This window comes from Conger conger, chromosome 6 (assembly GCF_963514075.1).
Source record: "Conger conger chromosome 6, fConCon1.1, whole genome shotgun sequence".
Classification (NCBI taxonomy): Eukaryota; Metazoa; Chordata; class Actinopteri; order Anguilliformes; family Congridae; genus Conger; species Conger conger.
This window is the reverse complement of record NC_083765.1, coordinates 3,221,958-3,244,009: the sequence shown is the minus strand read 5'-3', so window position 1 is coordinate 3,244,009 and position 22,052 is coordinate 3,221,958. Positions and strand designations below refer to the sequence as shown.

Sequence of the window (22,052 nt, the reverse complement as noted above, 5' to 3'; positions counted from 1 at the left end):
AATTTTCGTTTCTTGGAACTTTTCAAAAATATTTCTGCTTAAACGATGAAGCGAAAGTGAACAAATATGGTGTTTTCCGAACTGTTTCGTCTGAATAATCGTCGTTGGCACGGTTATCTAATTTCCTGGAGTCGCTCCCATGAAAGGAATGAGGCACGGCACGTAGTTTTCCGTAAGTGACGCTACGAAAACATTCTCGACTTTGCTCGGTCACATTTGGATTGGGTAACGTCGACTTACGCCCCGCCCGTTGAGAGTACGTGTTTGAACACTATAAATTGGATGTGCGCAACACCGCAACCATTTTAAAACGGAAGAACAAAACATGAAAACAAAGAGAAACTGTCATTCTGAAGCAATGTCTTTTTCGAGTTCATCCGCAGAAAAATCGCAGAAAATTGAATATTTGATTGTGCATGAGAACATGTCGATTCGCTTTCTGAAGACACCGAGTGCCGTTGAGAAGCAAGATTGTTTCAATCGAAGAACACTTAATCTTCGCTGGAGCGATTTCCAAGCAACGGGCTGAAATATTTGAACGACGGTAAGCTTTATTGCGAATATACGTTTTGATTCGCTTAAAAGTTTTAGCTTAAATGTATTCGGGTTTATGGACGTTGCCAAGTTAGCTGGTAAGATGACTAATGTTTGGATCTTTTTGTCCTGGCAAACAAGCCGATACGTTCTCTCAATGGTAAGAATTCAGTCTTCGGAGGGTGGGGTAACATGTAGACCCAGATAATCGCCTCTCAAGCTAGGTTTTGAAACGGGTCGTAGCTGGTGAACCAGTTAGACCAGCTCTATAATCAACATGGTTTGAGCTAAAGCTATGTTTTGAAACTGATGGTAAAACGATTTCAAGCTGGTGATTTTACATCAGGGCTAAATCGTATTTATTGCGGAGTTGTTATCCCAAGTAACCTTATCTAGCCACCGAAATTAAGGTTAGCGTTTAATACAGGAAGCTGCCGTTTCTCTTCCCTTCGTTTTTGAGTCAGTCTTAGTTGTATGTGAAAATAAATGAGTATATTCAGCCTAGTAATAATAGAAAATACCCTAAGAAAATAAACTAAGGTTATTGAACTCGGTGTGAGTAGCCGTGACATGTTGTTAACCTCTCTCTGGATTCACCTGTCGCCAGGTAAGGTTAAAGGAACAATAGGTAATTTCGGACTTCTAACGGTCAAGAGAGGAACACAACCACAACAATGTTTTTCCCACCCCCTTCTCTGTGAACCCGCTGACTCTGAAACGCTGTTGGCTGTGGCAGTTGGAACCAATTTTCAACCAATGAGCTTGAATTGTTGTACAGTTATACAATGTTTTGGTACAGAGTGACGGGCCGTCGATTGTATATTATGAAACCCGAATTTAAGGACTACAAACGCAGGCAGAGGGTGAATCAGCATGTCAGTGAGCCTTTTTGAATGGTGGGAATGGGTTCACAGTGGTCTTGTAACAATGTCTTGACACAAAAAAAATCTTGCCTATTGCACCTTTTTAATGTATTGACCCCCCATAATGTGAATGGTTTCTCGTCGGCAGCATGTGAAGGCCTGACATGGCACCAAGGACTCCTCATTCCCATCAGCCCTTGCTGCAGTTGTGTCCCCCGTCCTACATGCTGTCCGCCATGCCTGCGGTGCACCAGCGGGGTCTTCCCGCCGCGACGACGCCCCTCCCGGAGGAGTTGAAAAGAGCCCGGCCGGAAGAGCCGTCTCTGGGAACGCCGGCGTTCCGGCTGCTGCGTGCGGCGCTGCGGCGTCTCCGGGCCACGCTCTCCAGGATCGCGGAGCGCTGCGGAGAGGTCATGGAGGTGTGGCGTTCGGCCGCCTCCCCTGCCCTGCGTCTGCTGGGGCTCACAGGGGGAGCCCCTGCTGGCCTGGAGTGGAACTGCAACCTACATCTGAAGGTCATGGATCAGGTGATGGTCTTGGATGAGGTGAAGGTCTTGGATGAGGTGAAGGTCTTGGATGAGGTGAAGGTCTTGGATGAGGTGACGGTCATGGATGGGGTGAAGGTCATGGATGGGGTGAAGGTCATGGATGAGGTGAAGGTCATGGATGAGGTGAAGGTCATGGATGAGGTCATGGATGAGGAGCAAGTGAAGATGAAGATGGCGGAGGGTGGCGAGCTGGACCTCTCTGATTGGCTGGAGTGGGAGTCTGATGATGATGAGGAGTTGCCCAGCGAACCCTCAGTCCCCGCCCACAGCAGGAAGACCCCCTCGGGCCCCGGCCTGAACTCGGAGGGCGAGCAGGAGGAAGAGGAGCACAGCGAGTCGGACTGGTCAGAGGATGAGGATGAGTGGTCGGAGGATGAGGATGATGATGATGATGATGATGATGAGTGGGATGAGAGTGATGGGAGCTCAGACTCTGGGCACTGGGGATCCTTCCTCTGCACCAGTGACCCCTTCAACCCCTTCCACCTCGCCCCTCCCGCCAGGAAGAGGGGAAGCGCTCCAGGGACAGAGGAGTGGAGCGGGACCAGGCCTCTCCACATCGCCGAGGGAGAGCAGGAGGAGGGAGAGAGCGAGTGGGAGGAGGAGGAGGAGGAGGAGGGAGAGCAGGAGGAGGGAGAGAGCGAGTGGGAAGAGGAGGAGGAGGAGGCAGAGGCAGAGGCAGAGAGCGACCCTCCACAGGCACAGAGGAAAGCAGGCAAAAAGGTATAAAGGGGTGGGATTATTCACATTAGAATATTTCCTTTGTGACATCACCACAGGCTCTGCCCCCAGGGCTCTGTGTTTGCATCACCATTGCGTTTACCTTCGGCAGCAGCACTGTGTGTGTGTGTGTGTGTGTGTGTGTGTGTGTGTGTGTGTGTGTGTGTGTGTGTGTGTGTGTGTGTGTGTGTGTGTGTGTGTGTGTGAGAGTGTGAGAGTGTGTGAGAGTGTGTGTGAGAGTGTGTGTGAGAGTGTGTGTGTGTGTGTGTGTGAAACGCATTTCGTCAGGCGGTGGGGCGGATTACACCAGCCACGTCCGATTGGCTGCACGATCTGGGCTCAGTCCCTGGGCCTCTCAGGCTCTCGCGTCACCGTTGTGAGGCTGATGTCCCGGTGGGCTGAATGGGCTGAATTAAGACGGGGTGCAGCACACCAGTGAGCAGGTGTCGGGCTGTTGCAAGGGCTGAGTCCTGGAGGCGACTCGTCCCGATTGCTCTTGGGCTATAAGTGAGGCTGTCGGGTGGGTAAGCGTCTCAATGAGGAGCGAACGGGCTTTCATACTCTCAGGGCTGGCTGGCCTGAGGCTGGCTGGCCTGAACCTGGCCTTCACTTCGTTTACAGTGGAGGCGGAGGGACTTTGGCACGCACGCGCATTAGAGCGTCTGCACTCCAGTGCTCAGCGGCCATGAGCGCGACTAAACGAGGCGTTTTAACGCGATGTTCTCCGCGTGGAGCCCTTGAACCCTTTTTATCGTCCAATAAAACACCGCCTGTAGATTAAATCTTTCTACGTCGCCGATACAGTGACTCCCCCTTGCGTAAGTGACGATGAAGCAAGTTAGGAGAGCGGACCTGGCTTCGAACGGTTGTGGTTTTGGATTTGCATACCTTTCTGTGCTCTGTTGATCTTGCCTGGCGCATTTGAGCCTGCCGGGGGGAGCAGATGGGCGGGGATCATTTCGTCTGTTCCAGAACGAGCTTTGCTCGAACGCAGAAAAGTATTTGAATCCGTGACGAGTGCAGCGCACGATGTTCAAACGGATGTTCCGACGGTTGCGTAATGATGACAGGAAGTGAGCGGAGTTGGGACCGTGTGCCTCGAAAGGTCAACGTGTCTGTGTCTGAGTGTGTGTCTGAGTGTGTGTCTGAGTGTGTGTCTGAGTGTGTGTCTGAGTGCGTGTCCGAGTGCGTGTCCGAGTGCGTGTCCGAGTGCGTGTCCGAGTGCGTGTCCGAGTGCGTGTCCGAGTGCGTGTCCGAGTGCGTGTCCGAGTGCGTGTCCGAGTGCGTGTCCGAGTGCGTGTCCGAGTGCGTGTCCGAGTGCGTGTCCGAGTGCGTGTCCGAGTGCGTGTCCGAGTGCGTGTCCGAGTGCGTGTCCGAGTGCGTGTCCGAGTGCGTGTCCGAGTGCGTGTCCGAGTGCGTGTCCGAGTGCGTGTCCGAGTGCGTGTCCGAGTGCGTGTCCGAGTGCGTGTCCGAGTGCGTGTCCGAGTGCGTGTCCGAGTGCGTGTCCGAGTGCGTGTCCGAGTGCGTGTCCGAGTGCGTGTCCGAGTGTGTAACGCGTCTTGTTCTGTGCCCCGCTCACAGGTGCGGTTCAGTGAGGAGGTGCTGGTGCGCCCCCTGGTGGCGTGGGCGTTCGCCAGCCGGGCCGCGCGGGACGGAGGCCGCTGGCTGGAGATGGCGAGGGACCGCGACAGATTCCGCCGGCGGCTCCAGCTGGCCGGTGACATCATCAGCCCCGTCCTGCAGGCCAATCACAGAGCGAGTGTGTGGGGTAGGGTCCGCTGACCTGAACTCTGCACCACGTCGTTTAAAAAGCTCTTTTTATATGCATTACTTTTTATTGTATTTATTATGAAACCTTTTTGTATATATTGTATTGTGAACTTGAATCTATGTATTTGTATTAAAAAAAAACATGGAAAAAATAAAACTAGGCTGAAGTATGTCTTGTGTTGTGTCTGTTGTCTTGGTACCGAGGAGGGAGAACTTCTCACAGTTGAGTCATCAGTATGAGTCTTTTAGTTTCAGCCTTATGACTGGAAACCTACCACTGACTCATCATCCATCATGACCCTTATGTATCTCTGACTCACGCACACACACACACGCACACACACACACACACTCACACGCACACACACACACACACACACACTCACACGCACTCACACACGCAGCCCATTCTCAGTTTCTGGGCCCGCTGCCAGGGTGAAACCTCCCTGGGATTCCTGCAGTTCTGTTAACTAATAATTAATTCCACATTCTGTAAAGGACTGAGTCTCCACACGTCTTCAAGGTTACGAAAGTACATTTTTAAATTGTTGCATTGTCCATTCGTTTAAGGATTGACATTATAGCTGTTAGGTGAATAACCACTGAAGGCTCAGTCTCCAACATTTTACTATGGTCAAACTTCTAATTAAACCAGTATTCGTACAGGTAATTGGACCTCTACACACCAACCACTGCACACCGATTTCAGGGGCTCTGAGGAAGTAGTTGCTAAATGAGCAACATTGGCTGAGGTGGTAAGGGCAGCCGTCCGGCAGTTGGAGGGTTGCCGGTTCGATCCCGCCATGGGTGTATTGAAGAAGTGTTCTTAAGCAAGACAACCAACCCCCCCTAATGCTCCTGACGAGCTGGTCGGTGCCTTGCATGGCAGCCAATCGCCGTTGGTGTGTGAGTGTGTGTATAAATGGGTGAATGAGCAGCATCAATTGTACAGCGCTTTGGATAAAGGCGCTATATAAAAAAAAGAGTCATGCGCTCTGAGAAAGCAGGGCCGTGTACCCTTTAACGTACCACTTAATCGTTTTGGGTTCTTCGCTCCTAATTTGAATGGGAATGGTTTCATCTCTTGTGTGCAGCTGATTTGCATTGTGCTTCGCCTGTAGCGTAGCCGCAGGCACAGAAGCATTCATACCTGCCTGGGTCTCTGCCCCAGGTGGGTCTCATATTTGCTAATACACAAATGGCTGGAAAATATTGCTTTCACACTGATCCACTGAACATTCCCAAATGTGGGAATATCTGCTTGTTCCGCCCTGTGGCTCTCAACAGCTCAACACTCCCGGGACAGAGTACAGACAGGGCCAAACCCCCCGTTAATACCCCCTCAGGCAAAACACAAAATGTGCTTCCAATAAGAACCCAGTGATTCCAATAGCAATAAAAGGGTTCTTGGTCTGGGAAGCTTTCACACTTCTGATGCAGGGTTCCATAAAGAACTGAAACGGTTCCAAGCCAAAGAGCCCTTACAGAACCATATTTTATACGATTTTTTCTCAATTTTGACACCTTTCTAGCGCAGTGCTTTAACGTCCGATGCAAAGACGGGGCGCTGTTACCCTTTTTACATATCGATGACCATTTGAATGATGCTACCTTTCTAGCGTAACTATGTCTTTGATCATGACATTTCAAATGCCTGTTTGGAGACTGAAAATGCAAACAGCGTACATTACATTTAAATTAACATTTTGACACCATTATTGCATAATCACACGAAGCAGTTTGGGGAATCTATTTGAATGAGCAATTTCATTTGAATAAGCTAGTCGTGGAAATCCCCATTTAAATTAAGTGAATTTAAGATGATTCAAGTTTCTCGAAGACTATCTATTCTGGGCCAAAACACCTGTCTCAATTGCAGCCATGTTACTCACGCGATCAATATATTCCCTGCGCTTCGGCTTTCATGGATGTCCACCAGGCGGCGTCATTGTTTATTTAGTGAACTATTTACAGCGAATCTCTTCAGAACAAAAAGAATAACGCCCAAGTCCTTTTATTACATAATTTTCAACAGCCAAACAAGACAAGCAGCAGTTTTTTTTACTTAGGAATAGAATTGGCTATTTAATTCATTAGCTGTTAATTTGTTGTCATTTAATTATTGGAGTTCTATCTAGTGCTCCAGGACAGGACGGGGTCACTCTCCTGCTAGATTCCAGGATTTGGACGGAACGCTGGACGGATTGGGCAGAGGGTGGGAATCTCTCCCGGGGGTAACTGCTCCCCGCAAACATTTAAATATCCGCGATTCTTCTCCTCACGCAATTCCTGGAGTTCCGCCAGAATTGCTCTGGAGGACTGGAGGGGAAGGTCAGTGCACTTCCTGTTTGTTTGGCGCTGGCTGTCACGGCAACAGCCATCTCACAGATGTTTACCGTGAGATGACTGTTGCCGTGACAGCCATGGTACGGGGGCAGACACAGCGGCGAACTGTATAACAACGTTATATTACCGTTAAATGCCCCCAATGCTTTTCAACTTGGAAGCTGCTAGCAGGCAAGGGGTACTTAATAATAATAATAATAATAATAATAATCATAATAATAATCATAATAATAATATTCTAATTTACCGTTTTCAGGCTGCATTGCTGGAAATAAACGGTAAATGGTTGGCATTTACATAGCGCTTTTATCCAAAGCACTGTACAATTGATGCTTCTCATTCACCCATTCACACACACACACCAACGGCGATTGGCTGCCATGTAAGGCACCAACCAGCTCGTCAGGAGCAACTGGAGGTTTGGTGTCTTGCGCAGGCAGGATTAAACCGGCGAACCTCTGACTGCCAGACGACGGCTCTTACCTCCTGAGCTGTTAGTTATGCCAAGAGCTAAAAGATGACAAAAAAAGTGTCATTCCCTCCCACCTCCCAGACTCGGGCTGTTGGCTAGGCAAATAACCACCACGACTGTGAATGTTCAGCATTTAACAAAATTATTTATTTCATACAATAAAATGTAAAAATATACAGGCCATATGAAAGGATCCATTATTGATATTACAAACGTGGTTTACAATTATGAAAATAAATACAAATATATTTTTGTGCAAACTGTTGGCTCGTCTCGATTACATGCTGGAGTAAGAGAGAGAGAGAGAGGGAGGGAAAGGGGGAGAAAGAGAAGGAGAGAGTGAGAGGGGAAGAGAGAGAAAGAGGGAGAGAGAGAGAGAGAGAGAGAGAGAGAGGGAGAGAGAGACCAAACAGACAGCGGGATCTCTGAGGGAACGTTCCCCAGCTAAGTGCTGCAGATGGGAAATTACTGTCTCAAGCGTTTTAATCTTGGAATAATTCTCAAGGTCAGAATTTTCTTCACTCAAGTATTAGCTTGTTATTATTAGCTTATTATTTCCTTACTTTGCATTCTTCTTCCTCACCTCGCACCTGCGCTAAATTTTCTTTTGCCTCCATTATACTAGAACCTTTTGGCACACAAGCATAGCTTCTGGTAATCAAACATTACGTAAAGACACAAGTGTGCTTTTGTTTGTATATGAGAGAAACTTCCTCATTAATTCTCTTCCCATCAGAAGGACTGCACTCCAGGAGTATGCTAGCAAAACACGAAGCAGCTCAGACCAAGATGTGTTATCATTATGTAATACTGTCTGTACTTCCTTATTTACATCTGAAATGACTAAAGATTTTTGGCATTGGAGCTTACCAGGGCACCATGTAAAAACCATCACAGAATTTCACCGGCAAACCCAGAGCACATCAAACAATACATTTACAGAATGAAATTATTTTTGGGCATAAAAACGTTTTGGACATAAATTGCATACATTTTGTTTTATATATTAACATAATTTACCTATAATAAAATGGTTCAACATTTAACAACATGAAAGATAATGGCATGAAAAGATTAAAATAACACGTTAAAATGTGAGAGTGATGTCATAAACACATGAGACAAGAGTTCAGAATGCTTTTATTTCCTGGTATTTACACCTAGATGTGTTAAACTACTTAGAACATAGCACCTTTGGTATCAGACCACCCAATTGTTAGGTGAGCAAATGTATTGGAACACAGAGTATTTAAGTAAATGAAAGTTGATAGCACATAATATTTGGCAGCATATCCCTTGCTTGCAATAACTGCATGAAGCCTGCGACACACTGGCATCACCAAACTGTTGCATTCTTCTTCTGTGATGCTTTTCCAGGCTTTTACTGCAGCCTTGTTCAATTGTTTGTTTCGGGGGGGTTTTTCCTTCAATCTTCTCTTCAGGAGGGGAAATGCATGCTCAATTGGGTTACAGTCTAGTGATCGACTTGGCCAGTCTAAAACCTTCCACTTGTTCTCCTTAATACAATGCTTTGTTGTGTTGGAAGTGTGTTTTGGTGCAAGACAATGTTCTTTGGGCATTTGGCAGACAGAATGCTTTTGTAGACTTCTGAATTCATCCTGCTGCTACCATCATGAGTTACATCATCAATAAAGTTTAGTGAGCCCACTCCAGAAGCAGCCATGCAGGCCCAAGCCATGACACTGCCTCCACCGTGCTTCACAGATGAGCTCGTATGTTTCGGATCATGAGCAGGTCCCTTCTTTCTACACACTTTGGCCTTTCCATCACTTTGGGAGGTTAACCTTGGTCCCATAAAACTTTGTTCCAGAACTTTTGTGGCTCATCTCTGTACGTCTTTGCAGATCGTAATCTCGCCTTCCGGTTCTTACTACTGATGAGCAGTTTGCATTTTGTGGTATAGTCTCTATATTGAAATTTCTCAAGTGCTGTTGTCCTTGGTCGACCCGTCTGATGTCTGGTGCTTAGCACACCAGCGGCTTCTTTCTTTCTCAGGACATTCCAAGTTGTTGTACAAGCTATCCATTACATTACATTACATTACATTACATTACATTACATTACGTGGCATTTAGCAGACGTTCTTATCCAGAGCGACGTACAACAACGTGCAAATCAAACACAATCCCCAATGCTTGTGCAATACCTCTGATCTGTTCCCCTCTTTTTTCTAAGCTTTAAAATGGCTGTTTTTCTTCCAAAGACAGCTCTCTGGTCTTCATGTTGGTTTAACGTCTCTAACACAAATGCAGTCTTCACGGGCAAATTCAAAGCCTAAAACCAAGAGTAGACATTCAGAACTATTTATTGTTTAACCAATCAACCTAAGAGGGCACATCTGGGCAACAAGAAATACCTGTCAGTCACATGTTCCAATACTTTTGCTCACCTAAAAATTGGGTGGTCTGATACAAACGGTGATATGTTTTAAGTTGTTTAACAAACCTAGATGAAGGAAATAAAAGCTGAAATTTGGATTTAACATCTCATGTACATCTTTTGAGCTCAAACTCAGTTGTCTTCAGTGTAGGAATTGACCTTGCTGTTCCAATACGTTTGGAGGGGACTCTGTATGTTAAAACTTTCCTTCTCTTTGGAGTCACACAATGTGGCCAATGAATGACCTGTTATTTAATTTCATTTAATTTACATTCCTTCTCATATCCTTTCCTTACTAAAAAAAAAAAAAAAAAAAAAAAAAAAAACAGCTGATCTGTTCATCAGAAGCAACAGACCAGCATACTACATTACTTCAAAAAGACTTCATACAAAAGTAATACTATCTCCATACACACTGTGGTACGTACACACTGGGATGTGCACACTATGGGAACAATGGCCTGTCTGAATGTTAGAACCCTGAGGCAAGATTCCTTCTGCAAGAGCAGTGGTCACCAGCCCTGCTCCTTGAGATCTGCAGGGGTGAGGAACCATGTTCCAGGTGGGTCTGAATCCATTTCAGGATTTTCTGCCAGCATTTTCTTCTAGCCCCAACTACCATTGTGACCCGTGTGATCCGGAACGGATCTGGCACAAGCTACATTTATTGAACTGAAAACTGCTGTTTTGTCCTCATAATATGAAATGAGACTGTGATCTAGTCCATCAGTGGACCTGCGTGCTGCAGCATTCCCTCACTGACCAGTGACTGTGGCTGGTGGCAGAGAAGCCTGCATACACTTCTGAGAGTGTGTGTGTGTGTGTGTGTGCGTGTGTGTGTGTGTGAGAGTGTGTGCGCTTGTGTGTGTGCGTGTGCATGTGCGTGTGCGTGTGCGTGTGTGTGTAGCGAAGCGGCCTGTAGCGTAGTGGTTAAGGTGCATGACCGGGACACGCAAGGTCGGTGGTTCGATCCCCGGTGTAGCCACAATAAAATCCGCATAGCCGTTGGGCCCTTGAGCAAGGCCCTTAACCCTGCATTGCTCCAGGGGAGGACTGTCTCCTGCTTAGTCTAATCAACTGTACGTCGCTCTGGATAAGAGCGTCTGCCAAATGCCAATAATGTAAAAAAATGTAATGTAATGTGAGTGTGTGAGTGTGTGCGTGTGCGTGTGCGTGTCTGTGTGTGTCTGCTGGGAGGAGCACACAGAAGCGGAGACTCTTCGCGGTGGCTGCAGTTGTCCCGGGGGCAGGCGTGGAGGTTGGGCGCGGTTACGTCACCTTGACGGAGGGCTTTCTGTGGACGCACAGCAGGGTGACGTAGGGCACCCCGATGAAGGCCCACTTCTCGCTGGGCCAGAACAGGATGACGGGGCCCTGCTCCGGCGCCTCGGCCGCCGCGTCGAAGTACGCGAAGCAGACGCAGCCCAGGTACGCCGCCAGGCAGATCAGGATGTGCCTGAGGAGTCAGCAGCAGTCTGGGGTCAGTTAGCCATCCCAACAACCCTGCGCTGCAACGTTAGCCATCCCAACAACCCTGCGCTGCAACAACGTTAGCCATCCCAACAACCCTGCGCTGCAACAACATTAGCCATCCCAACAACCCTGCGCTGCAACGTTAGCCATCCCAACAACCCTGCACGGCAACAATGTTAGCCATCCCAACAACCCTGCACGGCAACAATGTTAGCCATCCCAACAACCCTGCGCTGCAACAACATTAGCCATCCCAACAACCCTGCGCTGCAATAACGTTAGCCATCCCAACAACCCTGCGCTGCAATAATGTTAGCCATCCCAACAACCCTGCGCTGCAACAACATTAGCCATCCCAACAACCCCACACTACAACAAGGTTAGTCATCCCAACAACCGCACACTGCAACAAGGTTAGCCACCCCAACAACCGCACACTGCAACAAGGTTAGCCACCCCAACAACCGCACACTGCAACAAGGTTAGCCACCCCAACAACCACACACTGCAACAAGGTTAGCCATCCCAACAACCACACACTGCAACAAGGTTAGCCATCCCAACAACCACACACTGCAACAAGATTAGCCATCCCAACAACCCTGTGCTGCAACAATGTTATTGTTATTATTCTTGGGTGAACTTTGTGAACTTTTCTTACCCTACTAGCAAACTGTCTCCCCTCACTGGCAATTGTTGATATTGACTTTTTTTTTTTTTTTGCAGTGTACAAACCCACTCCACACTTGCAGATATAAAGTGACAGTGGAGGTAAAGTTTTGTTCTTCAAGGATCAAATTTACCAAAAGTAATTTGGGTACAAATTAGTCCACTTGAGTAGCTCTCTCTGTAGAGACACTGGGCTTTGCATATGTTTAAACATTTGCATGTGTGTCTGCACTGAAACGGTTTTTCCCAGATATTTTCATTTCAATTTAATTGACTAAATTTCCACAAAACTTTATTTATGCTTTCATTAACAGACAGCTGTTTCTCACAGGAAACTAACTGATTGATTGGCGATGTGAGGGGGCTTATTATTATTCTTTTTTAGGGATATTATTAATAAGTTTTCTGATTCTGTTTTAGGGATCGAGGTGCCTATGTAGGTAGGAGAAGACGCAGTGGTATTCACCATGCAAGTAGGGAGGTGGACTGTACCACTAACCAGTACAGGCAGGGAGGTGGACTGTACCACTCACCATGCAGGTAGGGGGGTGGACTGTACCACTAACCAGTACAGGCAGGGAGGTGGACTGTACCACTCACCATGCAGGTAGGGGGGTGGACTGTACCACTAACCAGTACAGGCAGGGAGGTGGACTGTACCACTCACCATGCAGGTAGGGAGGTGGACTGTACCACTCACCAGTACAGGTAGGGGGGTGGACTGTACCACTAACCAGTACAGGCAGGGAGGTGGACTGTACCACTCACCAGTACAGGCAGGGAGGTGGACTGTACCACTCACCAGTACAGGCAGGGAGGTGGACTGTACCACTCACCAGTACAGGCAGGGAGGTGGACTGTACCACTCACCATGCAGGTAGGGGGAGACGCAGTGGCACTCACCAGGCACAGTGCAGGTAGGGGAAGTTGACGTAGGACCACATTTCGCAGAAGATCCTGTCGCTGACCCAGCAGAGAAGGGCCAGGCCCCACCACACGCCCGACACCAGGCCCAGCTTAAACACTCGCGGATTCTCACACCTGCAGGCACACAACACGGGTTTCCATGGAAATCAGGAGTTATAACAATAATAATAATAATAATAATAATAGTAATAACTAATCGGTAGGTGAATGAAGAGCAGAATTCAAAAAAACAAATTCTATCCCCCTTGCAAAACTTATCCCCTCCGGGGTCAGGTTTCCTGTTTCCGGTTACGTTCCCCTCATGCGTAAGTTAACGTCATGAGTTAGCGTCAAATCGACAGCATGGTTGCCAAGCTTTATCTGTTGGTTGCTATGATGCAATCTATAAGGGAGCGTGTCTATGTTCCCACAGCTCTATGTTCCCACAGCCCTATGTTCCCACAGCTCTATGTAAAACTTTTCCTCCACGGTTTCCAGGGATCAAGCTTCCATGAATAGCAGCCATCTGAGCAAACACTGTGGACCAATCAGCATCAAGGGGGCGTGGCCTCGAACATTTGAGGGGGGTCTTCCTCGCTACACCTCTCCACCAAATTTCGTGAAAATCCGTGCAGTAGTATCTGCGTAATTGTGTATTTGGTTTTTCGGTCACAATGGTCACAATAGCGCCACCTATGGACGGATCGTGGTCAACACGAGAAGTGTTCCACACTACACACTTCTGTCAGGCTAAATTTGTACCGGCGGCGAAATATATCTTAGAACTGTGGGAACATAGGGATGACCCCATCTAGAAGATACATTCCCCTGATGCATACGGTAGCGTCAACTGGCTAGCGTGTCTTTTTGTTAACGGCATACGCTTAGTCATTGCTCTGTCAATAAGCATTTATTTAGTCCGGTGTATGTAAGTTAGCGAAACATATAAATTGCCATTTTCCCTACAGTTTAAGATCGCGATAGAGATAGCTAGTGCTCATCTTGGTGGACTAATATCACTAGCTAGTTAGTGAAACGGACAGCAAACCATTCGGCAATAAATATATGTAGAGAAGTAGATAAGCATGACATCTAACATTAGGTGGATGTTAGATGCTAGCTAGCAAAATAAGAAATAGCTAGCTAGGCAGACAGCCAGATGGATAGATCGCTCGCTAACTAGGAAGATAAGCCATAGCTGTTTTTTATTCCTAGCTAGCTAGGGATGTTTTTATACTAGATGTGGCCTATATCGTGGTTCAATGAATATAAATAATCGGGATATTACATATGAAGCACTACATATTCACAAAAGCATCGCTAGCTCGCCGATGCAGAGCCTACACACACCGCGGTAAGCAAATATGATTGACGTCATCGCAGAGACGGAACCGGAGACGTGACCCCCAGAGGGGATAAGTTTAGCAAGGGGGAGGGTAGAATTTGCGGTGACAGCCTGTTATGACATATCCTCACGATGAGCTCAAAGGCCTGATCTCCTCAGTACGTGTTCCTGTGTTTCCTGAACTCCAGTTCAGCTTGTGGCTGTTCAGCTGTGGATGTTTTTCCGGTGAAGGGGTGAGTAATCTGTGTGAAAGAGGAAGGAAAAGGGCCATCCTGCTTTTGCGGGGGGGGGGGGGAGCAGAGCGGGGGAGAGGCTCTGCTGCGTAAACAGTGTCAGGGAGCCCAGCAGTGTTTCCCAACCGGAGCACAACCCCAGCGAACAATCAGGACAAAACTGGTCTCCACGGCACCCTCTCACACCTCTGCCCTGAAATAAGACCGGAATGGGGAAGGAGGCCGGCCCTCGTGCCGTATGCTCCACACAGCGCCATGTAACTAAGAGGAAATGACTTATTAATGTGTGTGCAGAGGCACATGACTGGGACCAGGAAGGACGGTGGTTCAAACCCCGGTGTAGCCGCACTAAGATCCGCACAGCCGTTGTGCAAAGCCATTAACCCTGCTTTGCTCCAGGGGGGGGATTGTCTCCTGCAACTGTGAGTGAATTTGGATAAAAGCGTCAGCTATATAACCAACAGGAACAACTCGAAAACTGTTCCAGGGAATTTACCCCTGTTCTCTCTCCCTCTCTCTTGCCACACTTGCAACTGTTATGTCTGGCATTTCTCCCAGAACATCCTTGTAAAAGAGAGGTGGTTCAACCCGGTTGAAATAAAGGATTCAAAAGCAGCAGACTGGGTGAGACAGGGCACACGTGGCCTCCCTCTGCACCTCACCCTGCACCTCCTCTGCTCCTGCACCTCCCCTGCCCCCCCCGGCACCTCCTCTTCCCCTGCACCTCACCCTGCACCTCCCCTGCACCTCCTCTGCTCCTGCACCTCACCCTGCACCTCCTCTGCACCTCCTCTGCTCCTGCACCTCACCCTGCACCTCACCCTGCACCTCCTCTGCTCCTGCACCTCCCCTGCGCCCCCCTGCACCTCCTCTTCCCCTGCACCTCACCCTGCACCTCCCCTGCACCTCCTCTTCCCCTGCACCTCCTCTGCTCCTGCACCTCCTCTGCTCCGGCACCTCACCCTGCACCTCCTCTGCTCCTGCACCTCACCCTGCACCTCCTCTGCTCCTGCACCTCCCCTGCGCCCCCCCCCTGCACCTCCTCTTCCCCTGCACCTCACCCTGCACCTCCCCTGCACCTCCTCTGCTCCTGCACCCCCCCTGCACCTCCCCTGCACCTCCTCTGCTCCTGCACCCCCCCTGCACCTCCCCTGCACCTCCTCTTCCCCTGCACCTCACCCTGCACCTCCCCTGCACCTCCTCTGCTCCTGCACCCCCCCTGCACCTCCCCTGCACCTCCTCTTCCCCTGCACCTCCCCTGCACCTCCTCTGCTCCTGCACCCCCCCCTGCACCTCCCCTGCACCCTCCCCTGCACCTCCTCTGCTCCTGCACCTCACCCTGCACCTCCTCTGCTCCTGCACCTCCCCTGCACCACCTCTGCTCCTGCACCTCCCCTGCCCCCCCCCTGCACCTCCTCTGCTCCTGCACCTCCCCTGCACCTCACCTGCTCCTGCACCTCACCCTGCATCTCCTCTGCTCCTGCACCCCCCCTGCACCCCCCCTGCACCTCCTCACCTCCGGAGCTCGACGATGAGCAGCACAGTGCAGGGGACGCCCAGGGACATCAGCGAGATGGCGTTCACGGCGGGTTTGAGGAACGCCAGCACCGTGGTCAGCCCCGAGAGGAGGGCGATGGCCACTTTGAACCTTGACCTGCAGAGGGCGGGAAACGGGGAGGGGATTACAAATATGAAATTGTGGAAAGCTGAGTCAAATCAAGAGAAAATATGTCCCAAACATTATGGAGGTCACTGTGTGTGTGTGTGTGTGTGTGTGTGTGTTAGTGTGCGCGTACACAGTAAGTATTGACACAATTGTTGTCGTTCTTGGGTCTGTACTCCAGTGAATTGGATTGGAAATTATTAATCAGCTTTAATTTCAGGACATTTATATCCACATGAGGTGAACTGTGTAGGAATTTCAGCTCTTTTCATATTTAGGGGGACTTATTCTGTTATGACTCTTAGCTGACATAAGCTCAACCAGAAAACACTGATAGTAAAAGAAGGTCTTGTAGCCAAAGCTGATAATGATAATAAACATGAGGCCCATGCTTGGGTGTTTTCCTTCCTTCGACCGGAAAGCACCAGAAAGTTCCAGAAAGTGGCATCAGAGTCCCCGTGAGCTAGTCTGGCAAGAGCAGGCATGCAAAGAGCCTGAACCACAATTACGGGCGTTAGACATGCAAATTAACCGTTTGAGGTTACTGGTTTTTTTTTTGTTTTTTTTTTGGAATGCTCTTCTCTTCAAAAAATGTTCAAAGTCAGTGTTCTAGAACATCGCCAGCGATTGTGACGTCAGCATTAGAACGTTCTGTCCAGAATACCAATAGAGTACCGCCCAGGTTCCGCTTTTTTAGGCACACTGAGAGTGCGTGCTTCCCTTGGGACACCCCCCCCCCCCCCCCCACACACACACACATTTTGGGGAACCCCTGAGTTCTCTCCTCCCGGGGGTTGAGCTCACCTGTCCTTGCGGAATACCCGGGGCAGGTACCTCCGGGGGTACCACATGGCGATGGCACACATCAGCACCCACAGGATGGCCAGCTCGTCCAGCATCTGCCCCAGGAAGCTGAGCGTGGCGTGGAAGTACGTCGAGCCAATCCCTGCGCAGGACGGAGAGAGGGCGTGACTGTGTGGGAGGGAAAACGCTGACACTAACCGCTGCCACAGAGACATCCACACCACTGCCTGTCATAACGAGAGGCTGTCCAAGGTTATATTTCAGTTATTGAGTGGATACTCTCTTCCACGGTGACTTACAGTTGATTAGACTAATCAGGGGCCAATCCCCCCCAGGAGCAATGTGGGGTTAAGGGCCTTGCTCAAGGGCTCAAGAGCTGCACTGATCTTATCGTGGCTACATTGGGACCTGAACCACCAACCTTCCGGGTCCCAGTCATGTACCTCAGCCACTAGACTATAGGCTGCCCCATAATTTCAAGTCAGGCCATGTCTTTATACAGGGAGGAGGTTTAGACACGGGCAAAACCGTGCCCGTCCTTTACAATAGGCAAAATCCCACATTAAAACAACCATGAAAGCAACTACAAAAAGCAAAACCAAAGTAACAATCACAAAAACAGGCCATGGCGTAGAACAGAATGTGTGGTATAGGGCCCACATACTTTATATGAGTTCTGTATAAAAACGACACGGTCTCAGGCAGCGCGAGGGCATGCACAGAGCAGCACGCCCCGTTCCGGCAGAGCTCAGAGCTGTCACACGCCACAGTGCCCTATCAGCTCACACCCTTATCACGACTCCCCGACCCTCCCGGGTGGAGTTTATCAGGGCCCGCGCAGACGCCCGGCAGGCGCCCGCTGTCACTCAAGAGCCCTCACCGTGGCAACCGCACAAGAGGGCGGCCTGTAGCGTAGCGGTTAAGGTAAAGGACTGGGACACGCAAGGTCAGGGGGTTCTAATCCCGGTGTGTAGCCACAATAAGATCCGCACAGCCGCTGGGCCCTTGAGCAAGGCCCTTTAACCCTGCATTGTCTCCTGCTTAGTCTAATCAACTGTATGTCGCTCTGGATAAGAGCGTCTGCCAAATGCCAATAATGTAATGTAATGTAATGTGATGTAATGTAATGTAATGTGGCAACCACGCACGGTGACTGCAAAGTGCCCGGGGTCACAGGAAACCCTTGAGCATTTCTCCAGCACTCATCCGCTCTGGCCCGCTCTGGCCCTCTCTGGCCCAACAGGGCCCGGGGGGGCAGGGGGCCTGGCCAAGGGCCACAGCACCACTGCGGCTTTCCCTCTCTTTGATGTTTTAATACTTATTTATTTTTTTATTTGTTTTCACTCTCAGAAATAAAGTGACAGTGGAGGCACATTTTTTTCTCTTCAAGGATCACATTTCCCAAATGTTCCCTGAAGATGCAGTCATGCTCTCTTTGGGTACAGAAGAGAGTGTTTTATAAGCAAAAAAGGTACAAGTGTATCATATTTTGCTGGCTAGGGGAACAATTATATTTTATTTATTTGAACATTTATTTGCATCAAGTCAATAATAACAATGCAAAGCGACAGGCGCTTTGTGCTGGTGAGGTTATGAACCAACCTCATCTTAAAAAAACATTATTTTAAGATTAATGAAGACTGTTCATACACAGACACATATCTACACAGACATATGCAAACAGAGATGCAGACAGGCGTATTTACATACACATATGCAGTAGAAAATAACAAAAGCAAATAGCACACGTGAAAACAGAATGAAAGTTCAAATGTAGAATACTGCCCCGGGGAAAAGCATGCATACATTTTTAGAGAGTTTTGTGCCTTTATTTCTGAGTGTGGTTGTTCAGTGCTGACCTCTGACCCTGCCTTATAAAGCCTCTGCAGACAGGATGCGGTCAGCTCTCTCTGTGGCATTTGCCTTTCCGCTCTCAGCTTCCTTTTACCATAAATACCTGCCCAAAGTCAGCCCAACATTGCTTCATATCTGGGTACTGAACACTGTGAACCTCTGGCTGGTAAGAGAGCACATATTTGGGTTAACTCTTCTGGCAGCTTCACCCTTACATGTAATCACAAACGCGCCAAAAACGCAGATACTGTTCATTGCTCAAGGGTGGCACATCCGATCCCACGTGAGATTTGAACGCGTCGCCCCCCCCCCTGCATGTACGCTTTGTCCCTTAGACACCTCCCCACCTCACTGCCTGTGACTAATTCATGAGGCTCATGAAGTCACGGTCCTCAAGGTGCAAGAACTGCCGGTTTTCCACCCTCCCTTTACCTGGGAGTCAGGTGTGAAGACGGTCTGTCCAATCGGTGGCACTAATTGTTCAGCTAATTACCTGGGAGAAAAGAAGACCAGGGCCCGATTTGGATCCAAGGTCCAGATTTGATGATTGCGGATCTAGACTGTGAAGCGTTCACTTCTCGGCAAGGGAACGGAAGACAGATAAAATGGCTTATTCGAAAAGCCTTCACCGATTAAACACCTCGCACTTGAGAACTGCTCCAAAACTGCAGCCACACCCTATTAAAACTTGTCCTGGCAAAGCCACATCCTATAAATATCAAGGAATCTGGTTGGACAGCACATCGTAAGTCAAAGGTTGTTTTTTTTCTTTAACAGTCAAGTCAGTTCCAGTCAAAAGTTAAACAGCGAATCGACTTACGGTGTACTGAAACCGTTCATCATTCACGTATTCGGCCAAACTGACAATGGTGCACATGGCCACCCTACCCATATCTGCTAGTGGAGAGGTTGTGTATGAATCTACTTGTAAAGATGCCCTTGCAACTTGACCCACTGTACCACTCTGCCATCCGAATGCCTCTCATAAACCCCCTCATTGCACCCAGTGCTCCTGGCCCCTGTGACAAGACAAAGAAATCCATAAACTGGCCAAATTTATCGCCTCATCTACTTCTAAGAACTGTGGTCATGGACATTCCGTTAGCTGCAACGGCTTGGCTACTTAGCCCTCATAACTAACACGGATGCTATCTCTGCCCCCCAAATTGCATTACCCTCCCACTCTCCCTCAAGAGGGTTGTCTCTTGTCAGTTCTTTGGGGTTACGTGCGCCGAAGAGTTACTTCCTGTCGAAGTGCGCATAGACATATGGAAGTGCGTATACTGACGTCACATCGCATTATTAAGCCCACTTACCCACGACGACCAGCAGAGTCCATATTAGATATATCCCACTGTTGAAATGCGTAGCGTACTGGCGAAACAGGCACATTAATATCGGAGGCAAAATAAAAAATAAGATGTTGCTGATCTGAAATGGGAAAAAAATGGGGAAATAATAAACGATGACATGACAAAAGCTGGAAAGTGACATGCAAGCAAATAGCAAATCAACTTGTTGCTAACAGCCGAAAACAGACATGCAGGGACTTTAGCCTACAGTAGCCTATGTGTGACTTGCTGAGGTTTCACATTACACAGTGGCAGGATTGCAACCACGTTGCAGCCCTTCGTGAATGACCTTCAATCTCAACAGCAGATTGAAGTATTGAATTTATAGTATGCTATAAACTAGCTACGCGACTAAACAAAGGAAATCATAATTTCATACTTCAATGTAAAATAACGTCACGTCCTGGCGTAATACAAACACATATAATAGCACATGCCCTGGTAGTTCACATACTTAAAATTTCTACAATTTCACGAAAACACAATCGCACTGGTGACAGTGGACTACCAAACTTGTTTGTACTTTTTCTAGCTGGATATTGCGTTGCCAACATCTCACGCTAAACCTGACAGCGAGCAGCTGCGCACATACCCCAAAGCATGCCAACGCTGCCAGTATCTTAATTTATCTTTCTAGCGAACACTTTTGCACACTGTGACACCGCATGACAATAACACACACTACAATAACATAACGAGAAAATAGCTACAAAGAAATTTGCCGGTAATTTGGTTTTTAAAAAGACAGCGAAGCGAAGAACTAGCACACTAGCACCAGCTGAAGTGCGGTTAAGTTAGTAGGTTAGTTGAGAATGACATTTCAAACAGACCGTGTTGTAGAACTCCGCTATGCTCGGGTAAATTAGGTAATTGCCCTCACACCAGTCGACTTCGGAGCTACCAGCTTGTAGCTGGTCCCAAAACAGAAGGTTGCTCATGTCTGTCCTTTGGTTTGATTGTTGGTCTTCGTCCTAGGTTGACTAACGTTAGTCAGCCTGCTCGATGTGTCAACGCTGTCACCCGTGCCACCGTCAGTTGTGTTCATATAACGTTTCTAACTAGCTGTCAACAGTGCAGGCTGCTAAACTGCTGCCAGTCTCCACTGCACCGTCGCCGCGCATGAAATAAGATCTGAATCGTAATCATTAAACGGACAAGAGGGTCCCAGGTCTTCCGGCAGCAAAATGCTTTGTGGCTCATACTTGTCTAACTGCAGTGGTCTGTGCAGCTGTTGTGCCGCTAATCTCTCGGATCACGGTGGTGTCTACGATAGCGAACAACAACTCGCGAGCAACATGTGATCAACGCATGCGTGCTGTCGCCCCAACTTCTCACCTAACGCCGGGGTGGGGGGATGTGGCCGTACAAATTGTTCATGTATAATTGGTTTCTCTCCCAAAGGTTTTAATTCGCTTGCGTTGTATCTGCGGCGTTGTTGTGTGTTCAGACGTCCGTTGTGTGTTCGTAGCGGCGGGGGACAAGAAATAAGGACATGGACGACTGTTATTTTTTGTTTCTAGGCAGCCGACTGCGAGAATAAAAGCCACCGCATTTTACATTACTGTAAATTGCAGGCGAATGAAAACCTTTGGGAGAGAAACGAATCATACATGAACAGAAATTTTACATTACTGGTATGCTTAACTTTACGTTATCCAAAGCCAGGCCAACAGGGGGCAGTCTCCCCTGGAGCAATGTGGGACTATAGGCCTTACTCAAGGACCCAACAGCTCATCTTATCGTGGCTACACCGGGGCTTGAGCCACCAACCGAAGTTCCAGGTCCCTGTCAAGCATCGTAGCCGCATTGGCTACTGCCCACAGGCTACATGGTGCCTTAAATAAGAGGTGACATCTGTCAGAAACGTGTCAGTTGGTGATATTTTTAGCATTTCCTGCCACTGTTCTGCTCCAACTGTTGTTCGCACCTGGCAATTTCAGTGTCGATTTTATTTGTTGCTAAAAATCTAGTCCGCACAGGCAAAATAAGAGTGTTCCTAGTGCCCTTGTCTTAGTCCTCATGTTTTAGTCGTATTTGTTACGATGATTAAATATTTTTATTTTAGAAATAAGTCAGCAAATAAGTCAGCAAATAGCCTGG

At 48.4% G+C, this 22,052-nt stretch overlaps 2 protein-coding genes across 3 annotated transcripts; one reads left to right on the top strand and one right to left on the bottom strand.

Moving 5' to 3' along the window:
- The first annotated feature begins 292 nt into the window (after nucleotides 1-292).
- On the top strand, nucleotides 293-4,605 carry ppp1r15a (protein phosphatase 1, regulatory subunit 15A). The gene is made up of 3 exons (XM_061244755.1): nucleotides 293-544; nucleotides 1,546-2,668; nucleotides 4,247-4,605. The coding sequence occupies exons 2-3, from the start codon at nucleotides 1,562-1,564 to the stop codon at nucleotides 4,445-4,447; spliced, it is 1,308 nt and encodes a 435-aa protein (XP_061100739.1). The 5' UTR covers nucleotides 293-544; nucleotides 1,546-1,561; the 3' UTR covers nucleotides 4,448-4,605.
- Nucleotides 4,606-7,378: 2,773 nt separating this feature from the next.
- On the bottom strand, nucleotides 7,379-21,235 carry LOC133130291 (alkaline ceramidase 2-like). Of its 2 annotated transcripts, XM_061244765.1 has the most exons (6): nucleotides 20,783-21,235; nucleotides 19,917-20,031; nucleotides 16,747-16,888; nucleotides 15,796-15,933; nucleotides 12,699-12,836; nucleotides 7,379-11,109 (listed from the first exon to the last, which is right to left on the bottom strand). In XM_061244765.1, the coding sequence occupies exons 1-6, from the start codon at nucleotides 20,888-20,890 to the stop codon at nucleotides 10,923-10,925; spliced, it is 828 nt and encodes a 275-aa protein (XP_061100749.1). In that variant the 5' UTR covers nucleotides 20,891-21,235; the 3' UTR covers nucleotides 7,379-10,922. The 2 variants fall into 2 exon arrangements, with proteins under 2 accessions (XP_061100749.1, XP_061100750.1); XM_061244766.1 differs by lacking the exon at nucleotides 20,783-21,235 and having other exon boundaries at nucleotides 16,747-16,973; nucleotides 19,917-20,029.
- Nucleotides 21,236-22,052: the final 817 nt, after the last annotated feature.